Here is a 13,493-nt window from a genome sequence, read left to right as displayed (position 1 = left end):
GAATAACCAGGGGTGCCTGCATGGGGGTACCTGCCCGTATTGTAACCCAGCAAGCTTAGGTAGGTTCACCACGTTCTCAATGCCGCAGAGGACATGCTCCAGACCTCCAAGTGTGGTCTTGAGGACTCTAATCAAGAGACAGCACAGACTTAGCCTGAGATAGCCTCTTATCCAAGATGTCCCACACAGACTCACAGGAGATCACCTGGCAGGCCATATCTGTTGCAGTTGTGCAGTCCACTTTCTCCAGCTGTTCCAATACTGAAAGAAAATTTCCAGCTGCAGACTTTGGAGGCCAGGAGCTCCATTCACAAATTTGCACATTATATCGAACAGGAACAAAGCTTAAAAGATAATCAATAATGTATCTTCCCCGGTCCCCCAGTTCCCTCCTCTATCCAAGCAAATATTCAGACTATCTGAAAAGCACAGGTGTCAGATATGGGATCACATCCCTTTTTTTCTGATTCTTAGCTGACTGCAGGACTATGTTCTTGGTGACTGAACTCTGGTAGAAAACAGAATGGTTTCTCTTTAAATGTATGCACATATGCACTGGTATGTATGCAGCCGCCAGGAAGACTTGTGAAGTTAACCTGTAAGATATCCAATTAACATGAAGATGAACTGCTCTATGGTTGTGACTCTCTATTGAATGTTGTTTTAACGATGAAATGTCACATGCCTCTTCATTCTTAACACAAAAGGTTTTTATGGAAAGATGATGTACCTGACAGAGTGCAAACAGAAAAGAAATGTGGGTGTCTTCCTACAGATTAAGGGCAGCTCAGGAGCTGTTGTATATCCTCCAGTTCTGGAGTGAAGTGGATACCTTTTAGATTATACAGATATCCTGTTCCAAATGTTTGATTCATTGATAACCAAAACCAAACCTCTTTCTTTCTTTTGTGTGGAGGGGATGTGAGGCCAGTTTTATTACTCAACCGTTAAACATCTGTTGATTTTTTCTTTTAAAAAAAAAAAAACAACTTTTAAATGCTGCTTGAACAAAGTTAAGAGGCTAGTTTTGTTTGGACTGATAATTGCTAAAGTTGCAGCATTATATCTGAATTTCAGGTAATAACATAAAATCAAATATGTCACAAACTGAAATAGTGTACAAAAAGATGATTAGGAAAATGTCATTTAAACCCAAAATCAAGTTTCTGACTAGGCTCTTGGTAATATTTACCTACCTTGAAATACCCTCTGAAATTCTGGGTTTTCTGAATCACATACTGATTGATGATCTAAATGTATGTCTTGATTCTCAGTACACTAGGATACTTGATGGCTCTTTGAAATTAATCGATGGTCTTATTCCACCACCCAGAGGACACCACAAGAATGCCAGAAAAACTAATGAGAAGTGACAGTCTGTTATGACATTGGAGCAAAGTATCTTGTCATTGCATGGACATGAAGAATGAGCACTCTTAAAAGAAGTCTCCTTATGCTTTGGTTAAAACATTTTGCAGTGAAAATATTTCTTTGCTGTTTCTATTGCTGTTGCTTTGGTTTTGTAAAAAGCATGGAGGTTAGTGTTCTGTGGCTGCAAATTTGATTTTACCTGCTATCAGTATTTACTTGGTATCTGTATTTGCTGTGAACTACGCTGTGGCCTCGAGCAGTGAAGGTCAGAGTGCCTCCAAATCCTCTGCTTGATTTGCATAAAGACAATAAAGATTTCCAAAAAAACCTGTGATGGTGACAACAAAGAGAACAGGAGGTGGCTGTTTTGAATTGCAGTAGCAAGAAGAAATGGAAACAAGTATTGTGTTAACCTTAAAGCTGCTGTTACCCTGGTAGAGCCACATGCAAGAGGAAGCTTCTCATTACCTTCAGTTCTAGTTCCTATGAAAATGCCAGGAAAAGAATCTGGAAACTATGTTGGTCTGAGATCCAGTTGTGAAACTGCAACAAATCCTAATAAAACCCTTACATGAAAGTTGCTGTTTACTGCGGGACATCTTGGTCTTGGAGTTAGCTCCATGCTACAGGAAACAGCAATGACTGGAAAATATGTACTAGCAAGGCCTACTAAGTTATATTTAACCAATATCTGAAATAAGTTTAAATAACAAAAACTTAATAAGGTAAAGATAGGCCTTTGGGTACTGCTCTTTCTTACAGAATGCTAACAAATAATTTTTCATCTTGAATTTTTCTTTTCCAGCACTTCTTCCACTGTGTTTTACTGAACCTAAAATTACCCGCATCTTCTTACCATTTCTGTAAATTTTGCTCCCTCTTTTCTTGCAGTAACAGTTGGTAGTGGAAGGATGGAGATGGCTGACTGGAGGATAAGAATTACACAAACAATATTCTCGTTCTTTAGTCTGTGAATCTTGCTTATAAAATCAGCCTGACTCTTAAATAGATCCTGCTGTGCCGAAAGAAACTTTCTTTTCATTTTAAGGTGTCAATGTATCTGCAGCCACTCATTTGGCCCAGACTGCTTTTGCTTTCACAGGTCTTACCCTTTCTATACATTTATGTAATTACTTCTTTAGAAATGCTGATTTGATCAGTTATAATCTATAGGTATCAATGTACAGCATTCAAAATGAAGGATTTACTGTCCACGGAGCGACCTGATCACTTCATGCCTCATCAAAGACCCTGCAATCGTTTCACTGGCCATAACCTCAAAAGCCATCCACTTATAATCCCTAGTCTGTAGATGTAATATATCTATGCTGTGTAGTACCTATAAATAATGCTTAAATTATTGTTTGTTTACCGGCCGGGGCTATGTGCAAATCATTAGTATCAATCACGTATGTACACTTATTTAGCTTACTCTCATAATTGTAGTCTCCTTGCAAATCTTTTCCATTCTGAATTCAGATGATGCCTCAGCTCCCGCACTGGAGACTCAGCCTCAAGGTGATGAAGAAGGTGAGCATCAAAAGGAATTTAACAGAGTGGTACTGAACTATGCAGTATGGACTGTATCTCACAACGTCAAATGCTACTTTAGAGTTAGGGCAACTGCTGGAGCAGTTGCAAGTAATTGCAAGAAATTGAAAGCATCTGTACCTCTTTCCAGATAAAGACAACAAACACAATAGAGTCTTTACTTACAAGCAATGAATTTCATGTGATAGCTTTGAGGTGACGCTGTAGCTTTGGAGTCTGACATTAGCAATTTTAATTGTCACTACTCAGGGCAGAGAGAGGTTATAAACTTGAGCCAGAGCGCAGATTAAAACTGTATGGCCAAATAAGGAAGTTAAAGGGTAAATACTGTCCTCAGCATATTGCCTAGTAATGTTAAGGTCGATATTTTGTCACACTTATTTGCCTCTGGGGAAGTTCAGTCCTCTGTAAATGGAAAGCTCAAGGCCTACATGCAGTGATAGTCCTATATTGTGGCTGCCTTACCACTCACTGCAAATCTCACAGAATCTGATCAGAAGTTATTACATATTTTGGGTCTGTACTGGGAGATTTTTATTCTGATTAAACATAATTTTAGTCTTTATTATATATACACACTATAACAAAAAATATTTATTTCAACTTTTTATAAGAATGGGATAAGGAACAAACTATTCATGCCTTTACATGAATAAAGATTTTAACTGTCCTAATAGAAAAGAATGTGCCCTTTTCTTTTTTAGATCCATGTATCTCTAAAACTAACCACTTACTATTCAGCTGATAGTAACTTTAAAAAAAAATGGTAACATTTACAAAATTTGTTCTGTTGGTTTTTTTCTAGATATAGCTTCTCGTTATCCTACATTATGGACTGAGCAAGTAAAGAGTAGACAAAACAAAACCAATAAAAGCTCAGGTAAGAATTTGTGTTGTCCTTACTTTGCAAAGCTCCTGTGAAGACATGCATTAAGCCTTGTTGTAACTGAAGCCATCTAAATGAAAGACGTTTTAATAACCATAATGCTTCCACTCTCATCATATGATAGCAACTTAGTGATTTGCATTGTGATGATTTTGTAGGCTCATATGTCATATGGTCCTTTTATATGGAAATATTTTTGTCCAGGATTTACTAGGTGTAAATTGACATTACTCCACTAAGGTCTCTGGCTCACATGTGTTTGCAGCTGTGAGTGAATCTGACATTTATTTTTTGCATCCTCTTTAATTCTCTGCCTCTTTGTTATCTACTTGTATTTTCTTTTTTTTTGGGTGATGTGTAGCAAGAAGGTGCTTGAAAAATGACAGTGTGGGTTACATATGTTTGGTGGTAAATCTTAGGAGGCAAACCTGAAAAGAAGCAATCTCCCATCAGAAAACAGCTGTCAGGTAACGGGAAATTGGAAAGACAGTGTTACCTGCTGTTTGCTACATCACTCATCTGCTACTTACAGACTGATTGCCAATTAGTGTGAATTAATTATGTTGCTTTTTTTATAATTGTTGAATTTTGGCTTTACTTTTTTCCACCACTCTTAAGAATTGAGCTTTGTAAACCTGGACTAGGAGTGTCAGGCGAATGTCCTAAGACTAAAATATTCAGATACATTCAGTGCTTTGGTGGACTATAAGTTTTGATGCCTTCCTCACTGTTCCTTCCTTTCAGTGGAATAAACTTTAGAGAATCTTCTTGAGCTTCCTGGTTTCTTCTTCTCTGGAAAAATGTTTAATTTGAAAGGAAACATTAATTATACAGGCTATGACTCAGTAAATCACCCAAAAGCACACTTCAGATCCAGTGAAAACTGAGGTTGTGCTTTACATTAAGTACTGTGCTTAAGTATTTTACTGAATTGAGGCCCAAAAGGTTTTAAAAAGACAAGCAATCACTATAAGAGAGACAGACAGACATATTCTTACTAAGAGGTTTACAGATTCCTTTATATAAGCTATTTTTAACATCAAAGCAATAATTATTAATGCTTTTTCCTCTCTTTGATGCTCCAGCAGGCACTTAAGGAAAGGACCTTAAACAGAGTGTAAACAAGAGTTTGAAGCAAACACTTTCTGTGCTGGAGATTTATTTTCTCATTTGTGTAGTCAGTGTTAGCAAGAACAGAATTCCTTTGGGATTTCTGTTGTGTAAAATACATGTATAGAAATATGTCACTTTTAGGAGTGTTTATTTAATTTTTACAGTGCTAGAGACTAGATCTTAAGTAAGAATTCTTGAGTTTGCAGTGCAGCTGCTGGAAGCCAAAGCTTCAACACACACACACACACAGACAAATTAGAAAAACACCCAAGAAAAGTTGGGTTTATTACTGGAAATTTGTAACCTCCTGTCCATCTAAAGACATATTTACAAAGGAAGAGAAACCAGAAACGTAGTCTACCTGTCTTATGATTGCTAGCCCATGGTACATTAACATCAAAAGGATGATTGTGTTGGATTTGCTAACAAGACTTTCTCACAACTGTACTATGTGCGGGGGATCTCTGGAGGGCTAGCACATCCTACAGTCTGTGGTGCCATACCCAGACTAGCAGAAGTAAGTCAGCAGACACTACATAGCCAGTTTTGCTTTAATTTGTAGGTGTACCTGATGCGCCAGAAAGGACCACTGCTCTCTCTGCTCTAACTTCTCTTGTGTATGTAATACAACATAATCAATCAAGATGAATCTAGGTGCTAAAACCAGTGTCTTCACCAGTTGTTCTGGGCAGTATCTCTCTTCCAGACTCCAAAAATATGTGTGCCAGTGACTGTATATTTGTAAGTTGTTTTGATGGCTGGGCCTCGCTGATATTCTGTAAACAGGTCTTTTAAGGTCTTGAAGGGTTAGATTTTCCTTTTATTACCTCTTGGAGTGGTGCCAAGGCTTTTGGGACCATCCATGGAGAATGGACTCTAGGCTGCTATGTGTACAGAATAGGAAGGACCTCGTGACTGAATCCACTGCATTGTAAACTAACCACCTTTGGACACCCAGGGTTTAATATAAGGCATAAATACAGATGTCTTCTTTACTCAGTTTGCTTAGCAAACTCTGATTCAGACTTGGTCATAGAAACACCAGAAAGCTTATTGAAATGTATTTGTCTGAGTAAAATGAGGAGAATTTATGTCTGCATATGAACTGTGTTTATAAAACCAAAGATGAAATCCAGTTTATTGATAATGGGCTAAATTTTCGTTTGTTGCTCTATAGTAACCCAAGTGGTTTCAAAGAAATTCTTCAGGTGCAAATAACGCTATGACCTAACCCTGCCTGTAGAAAATAAGTAAAGAAAAATAATCATAATGCTAATAATGTTACAATTAGCCAGTAAAATCAGCATAAGCTTTTAGGTTTTGGAAGATAGAAAATAATGGCTCAGAAAATTCTAGTTTATATTAGTTATCCAGTACTTTCATTTGATTAAATCAGCCTAAATTAATTTAGCACAGAGTAATGCCATTTGGGAGACTTACAGATGCAGGGCATGAAATCACTGGATTATATATTCATTATATTCATGCTCTGTAATGACTTCTAGGGCATATTCTTTTTGTTGGTTCAGAGAAATAAGCCCTTGCTGCTCACTAAAGGCATTTGTAGAGTGGTATTTAACCTATCAGCTTTTGACGACAAAATGCTACTGCTGGCAAAAACCCCATCAACATCGGGTCATGTAATAATAGCTCTGTTTAGAGTAGTGGATTTGGGTAGAAACATCTCTATTTTAGCTCTTTTTGTATGTTGAAGATGATTTTCAAAAAATTCTAAAATACTTTTTCTTTCCAGAATTAGAAAAAAAGTATGCATCCCGTTGCTAAAATAACATAGTGTTTGCTAAGATTATGTTTTATACATACACTACATATGCCTTGGTGCCTTTGCAAGTATTTTGTGAATTTTTTGTTTCCTCTGGATTTCTTTTTACCCCCGCACTCCTCAATTCTTCCTCCCTTTCACAGAAAATATTGTGGGTTTGCTACAGACTGACAAAAAATAATTATAGCAACAGCTATCAAAAATCAACAGAAATGCATTGAAAACACTGAACTGTATGGGTTCTGATTAAGACATCAAAATGTGGCAGCCTACATGCTGCTGTCTGTATGTGAACTCAGTGTCTAAACTCCTGCTGTAGTTTGTGGAGATGCAGTCAGTGTGGTCAGTGGAGCCTAGAGAGCAGCCCACCTCATCATAAAGCTGACACCTGCCCTTGGCCAGCTAACTAGATAACTGGACCTTACTGAGTGCCGTGACTAGTTTAGCTCTCTAGCCTATATGAAGATATCTGTGCTTTAGATGAACTTTATCCCACCCCAGTATCAGTTTAAAATCCAGGTAGTATTCTTTTAGAGCTTTTATGTTTTGTAAAGACCAGAGGACAGAAAGTTTTTTGCCTTGAAGAAACTGGATATTTTGGACTGTGTCCTCAGCCGTTGCCAGTTACTGTAGCTTCAGGGCTAGGTGCAGCCTTGGTGTGGGTGGACAACACTATGTGACAGCGCAGATACTTTCCCATCACATAACATGGAAAATGCAGTTCTCTGAGGAGAGCTCAGGTTGGAGTGTAGATCTCTTAGGTTCTCCTTGCTACATGTGCTCTACCAGCAGTTTATATCCCTGCGGGATTCTTGGGAACCAAGTGCAACATTTTTCAGAGGGTGTATGCCATTTTTTGAGTTTAAGTATAGACAAAGGAAAGGTAGTTTAATCCTTTTCACAGTGGCCAGTGAAGTTTAGGATTCATTTTGTTAGCTTGAATCTGAAAGCCAAATTTTTTTAATAGTTTGTTGTGGGAGCACTTTCATGAAAAATAAGTAGGGTGAGTTTCACTGACAATATTGTTAATGTTCAAAAAAATTGTTAAGGTACTGAGTAATTTCTAAGTGCAATTTGTACACCACACAAATGAGAATAAATAACAGTCAGTATAAAATTTCATTAATTTTGCAAATGCAGGATGCAAAAAGTCCTCCATAATCTGGAATATACTTACATATGTGCTTAAGGTCTTTAGAGATTCTGGTGATAATATAATTCAAGTTAAAAGAGCCAGGGTCAAAGAACGTCTCATTGGCTAAGACACAGGACATTTTCATGTATTTACTATTCAGTTCTATTCTCTTATTATTAATAATTTTTTATTCTGTTTCCTTAAAGATTGAATAGTGTGGTATTGTTAACACTAATGATTTATATGTTCATTGATCAGTTGTGTAGTTCATTTAATGAGCATTGTAAAGTGATTGAAAAACGTGTTTGTTTTGTTGATAATCCAGTATGACTGGCAAAATAGAAGACAGGAAGAAGTTGTTGCATTTCTTGGTACTTCACTGAACTAGACTTTGATTCATGTGTTAAATTTTAAACACATGAAATGTGTGGGTAGACATTTAGGGCCCCTGTCAGTCAATGGCAGAACTCCCAGACAGCGGTTGAGCAGCCATTCATACTCTGACTATGTGCTACTAGTTCACCCAGTAGTTCACATTTCATCTGGATCAGACACAGACACATGATGTAGTGCTTGTGCCAGCTTCATGCTTTCTGCCAGCTTTAGGCTTATATGCTTTAAGCAGGTGCTAGAGGACAAGCCATACATGATCCAGCATAAAATAGGGTCAGCCCAGAGGAAACCCTGTTCTGGCATAAAGCCTGATGAGGCAGGGTCAGGCTGTCAAAATTCTTGACACATCTATGCAAAAAGTAGTGGATCATGTGATCATGACATTTTTCATCCAGAACGGAGAATCCTAAATCAGAATTCATTGCCTCTTCAAACTACGGCTTTAGTGACTTCAGGAGTGCCCAGATTTCAGCCACTGTACCTGGATATTCTGGTAATGTAGAATCATCTTCAGTTTCATTTTTGGATTTGGCTGTGCGCACATGAAAGGAACACATAGCTTTTTATTTAATTTTCTGACACAACAGAGTAGTGTTTTATTGCTGCCATTTTACTACAGACCATCAGTTTCAAGGCTTTAAAAATCTGTTACAAGATGTTATCAATTAGCCCCAGAGGACTCAGTCCAACAGGAGTTTCATTCTCAAAACACCATCTGGGAGAACACTGACGTGCACATACAGTAATGTAGTATAGACTGACTGCAAATGAAAACAGTCAGTATAACGTCTACTGTGAATACTTTCTTAATACACTGAAATAGGGAATGTAAAGTGATAATGTATCCAGCAATTATGTGTCTGTATCTATACCAAACAGCTTGCATTTATATGTCCGTGTAGTCTGAACCTGTTGGCAAAGTCTACCAGTGAGACTGACGAATGTGACAGAGTGACATTCTAAGATTTGAATGCAGTTTTTATCGCCTTGTCATCTGACTGATTTAAAGTATTTGTACATAGAAGTTTTTCTCACATGGAAACTATGTTGGTTGTCAGATTGCTTAGTTTTGTTTCTCAGAGCTAATTGTTTCAGTGGGATTCCTGTGCACTGATTATTCCCTGAAAGTCACCTTCTTACAAAGGACCAAGACAAACCTTGTTCCATACTCCAATGCTCACGTTCATTTCAAACTGAAGCTGGTTAATGTCCTCCTGCTATGCCTATCCTGGCAAAACTCAGCCCTGAAGTTAAAAAAGCCTTCATGAAAAAACAAAAGTAGCATTTTCTTTCAAAGGAAATAAACGTAAGAGTTTGTGTGTCTGCCCAATCACATCAATTCGAAGAGCTGTTCCTCTCTAAGCATAGGAAAATGAGTAACTTACAGACAGGAAAATGAGTAACAGCTCAGTGACTTTGTATTTATTCTCATTAATTGTTGCATTTTCCAGATGTTGCTTTTAACATTGACTGAAGATAAATTACATGCAGTTGAAGATGTGTGAGATAGCAAGAAAAAAATAAGATCCAGTCGCATGTTCCCAGTTACATATTTATTACAAATTAATTAGAAGTTTTCTAGAACTATTTTGAATTATGCTTATTTTGCAATGTGAAGATTTGAGATATGAAACCAGTTATATCAGACAGAAATCAAAATGGATATAACAAACCGACAAAAGAACACAGGGAAGAGGGGGGAAAAAGTGTTCTAAAAGCTTGTTGCCTCCATTTTAAAACAGGGATTCCTAGTAAGTTGTGTATTGGCCTGCAGAACCCTGGCCAATCTTCTATTCTCAAATTTGCTTGTATTCAGCATTAAATGAGGAGCAGGTGAGGACTTTAGAGCAGAATGTGCACATTATGTCCAAAGGGTCCTACTCACTCTAAATGGATTACACCTATATTGGACACTCAGAAATTGGGTTTAACTGAATATATAAAGTAGATTTGCATAGGAAAATAGCCTGAATAGGAGTGGTTCATTAATTTCAAATTACTGAATTACATAGGAAAAACAGTGTTTTTTTCCCTCATTATTACCTAATTTCAGCCCTAAAGACAGTGTTTCCTTCCAACAATTGGTGAGGTATCAGCCACACCCAAAGATAGGATTTACATTCCCAAACTTGTGTTGTAAATACAGCCATTAGCTGTAGCTGGAAAAACCAAGAGCATGGGAATAAGTTGCTGAAATACAGGCATCTTGTGCCTTCATATGGCTTAGGGTATCTGATATCTGCATGGGCTAGGAGATATGACAGCCTGCTGGAAGTCTGTGATGTTCTGGCATGTCAGTTTGATAGTCCAGAGTACCTGAAGTGCCATTGAACTGAGCCCTAAGAACATCAATTCAATACATGAAAGGAAAGTAGAAGGCAGAACTATTAATTTGAAATGACTCTTCAAACATATAAATTGGCTGTTAAGTCCACACAAGGATTCTGTCAATGGGAGCACAGTCTATTACAGATGGGCAGTCAGTCTCTGCCAAATTTTGGACAAGCTCAAATCCAGATATTTTTAATGTGAACTTTGTAGGTTGGACTCATCTGCAGGTCAGTTCCCTACACAAGAAAAGGCACTAGCATTTTTTTTATGACATCTATAGCTGAAGTCTGAATGTTTTGTGATGGCCACAGATCTGGATTTTGGGCCTTGTAAAATTTGTGGGTGCTAGAAGACATCAGCTGGTAGAATATTTGTTGTTTGGCCTATTATTGCAGCAAGTTGTGCATGGAAGATAAAGAGAAAACATTGTGAGGAAGTTAAGTAAGAAAAGCTGATACAGAGGAGGACTGGAAGCTTCCAGGCCAACAGTCTTATGGCCTCTTCAGACTCTTTGGAATGGCTCTGGTTGTTAATTCACTAAATGCTCCCTTTAGATTTCCTGAATGAACTCAATTATTTGGAGTGAACTATAATTTGAGATTTGTATTTTACTATAAAACCAGCATAGTTAAGAACTGTGGGGGAGGGACATGTGTGAAGCACTGTCACATCTTGTTATATCCCCTACTGTTTTATTTTTAAATATTTTGAAGAGTAGGAGGTAGTTCTCCTCTTCCATTTTTTGTTATTTTTCTGTTTCAGAAATAGTTTCAAAGTAGTATTCTTTTAGAATACTGGTTTCAAGATACTCCTTGGCAGCTGAAAAACTGGTGGGTTTGAAACTACTGATTGTTCACACCATTAGGGCCAATCAGTAAGTGGTTGACTTAGTTCCTAATAGAGAACTTTGTCTTACTTTTCAGTAGCAATTTTTACTGATATCCTAGTCTTGATTTAGCTATTAGACAAAGAGAGAACAGTACTCACCACCCTCTTCACCTGTGAAGAAAATCACTCTTCATACTCTTTGGGCCTCTTGCCTCGCCTTGCCTTGCCTGTCCTAAATTGGTAAAGGAAAACTACAGTTTTCTTTCAGTTCTTTCAGCTTCTTCCAAGAAGATAAAACTTTCCAGACCTCCCCACAGTGCTTGTATATTATGATACATTCTTCATTTGCAGGCTGCTGGGTCATGCTTATTATAGTACTGTCCTATCTTTAATAATCCTTTTCACAAGCATTTCCATTTATTTGAATTTTAATTTTACATTTTAGTTCAAAATCTTTATAAAGATCAAGCACTGACATTTCCAGTTTTTTCTTCCCACTACAAGGGAAGATCCTCCCATCCTAAACCGTTAAAAAAATGGAGTTCTGCTTTACATCCAATTGATGTTCTTTATGCTCAGGATGTTCCAAGGTTTTATTGGACCCCCACTGTGGGGAAAAAAAAAAGAAGAAAAAAAGAAAAAAAAAAAGATCTGTTTTATGCAACGTTGATAATTTCTATTTTACTGCATGTGTTAAAATTTGATGCCAAAAGATAGTAATCTTTCCTGACTATTTTTAATTATATCACATTACTTTCTGCAGCAAGTAAATGACACAACAGTCCTGCTTGAAGTTCTCCTTTAGTTTTTAGACATGCACTCCTCCACCTACCCGTAGCTTTCTACAGTTTACCAGACATCAGATTGCATAATCATGACAGCATCAATAAGCTTCATTAATCCTAAGAGGGATGTCAGGCTAACAGTCTATATTTTAATGGTAGATGCAAAAAAAATCATGTAAATCATGTTAATGCGCAGAAACATATTGGACTGGGTTATATATAAAGACATAATCTTTCTGGGAAATAGATAAATCTTCCAGTCAAGATAGTATGGATCTGGCTATGTCTATACTATGATTGCTGGGTGGTATAGAGAACATAGGTCTTTCAAATTTTGGAGGCAATTAGAAGTTAGCAGGGTTGACAGTAAGAGCTTCCAGGCCTTCCATCGTCATCCCAATGACCTGATAGTTAGGAGAAAATATTCATGTACCATGCAGAGATGCCTTCCCTTCCCTGCCCACCCCCTCCCAGCTAACAACCCTAAAAGCAATGTGCGTAGATAGTAACATTTGCATATCTTTGTTAATACAGTAAAGGCAAAATTTTTCTTGATTCTGATGCACTTTCTTGGGCAAGAGGCCCAGGTCAAGTGTGAGCATATAGAATTAGGCATCTAAATTTGCAAACTGGCATCTAAACAATTGTCCTGTTTTTTTCTGAAATACTAAGAATCCAATACTACTCTTGAGGTCAAGCCAGTAAAAAAATATATTACAAAATGAAAGAAATACCTGCAATGTCAGAGAGGTCTGAGACTCATATTTTTAAAACTTCAGTAAATTGGTGATTATGCTCTTGAACAAGAAGAAACCCTGTTTGGAATATAGATGGTGAAGAAAGTTACTCCATCACTCCAAGGATATCCACCAATCTCTCTCCAACATTTTGCAAGGTTAAGAACTCCTTATGTCTTCATCTGTGAGCTGATAAAAACTCTTGAAAGTGCTAGTGTTAAGAAAACCAAATTTTAAGTTTCGCTCTTAATTTTAATCAGAGTCATCCAGTGAGCTGTTCTGGAAAGATTATTCTGTTTTTATAAGACAGACTAGACTGTTCTGAGGAAAGCAATTTTCTCTTTCTTTCCTGAGGTTAAGTCAAATGACCAACTGTCCACCTTTCCAATAATTGAGTAAGAAGTGTTATAAAAAAAACCAAAACCAGTTCTGGCAAAATATTCCCCTGTTAATGTCTTATGTGAACTGTGGAATTCTACTGCTTGATCTGGCCATGTTCTGCACAAAAAACTCTGACTGCTGTTAATGGAAATATGGACCATGGGAGGACCAGTAGCCATGTAATGTGAATGAGCCCCGG

General features: G+C 37.4%; 1 protein-coding gene across 1 annotated transcript in view; it reads left to right on the top strand.

Moving 5' to 3' along the window:
- The window catches only part of SMOC2 (SPARC related modular calcium binding 2), a 146,086-nt gene that overhangs the window by 71,573 nt on the left and 61,020 nt on the right, over nucleotides 1-13,493 (top strand). Inside the window, exons 6-7 of the mRNA XM_075707679.1 lie at nucleotides 2,818-2,901; nucleotides 3,728-3,802. Coding sequence (XP_075563794.1) covers nucleotides 2,818-2,901; nucleotides 3,728-3,802 — 159 coding nt within the window. The remainder of the gene's footprint in view (nucleotides 1-2,817; nucleotides 2,902-3,727; nucleotides 3,803-13,493) is intronic.

The sequence above is a fragment of the Pelecanus crispus genome, chromosome 3 (assembly GCF_030463565.1).
Source record: "Pelecanus crispus isolate bPelCri1 chromosome 3, bPelCri1.pri, whole genome shotgun sequence".
NCBI classification, from domain to species: domain Eukaryota; kingdom Metazoa; phylum Chordata; class Aves; order Pelecaniformes; family Pelecanidae; genus Pelecanus; species Pelecanus crispus.
Note: the sequence above shows the minus strand (reverse complement) of the source record. Positions and strands in the feature narration are given on the sequence as shown.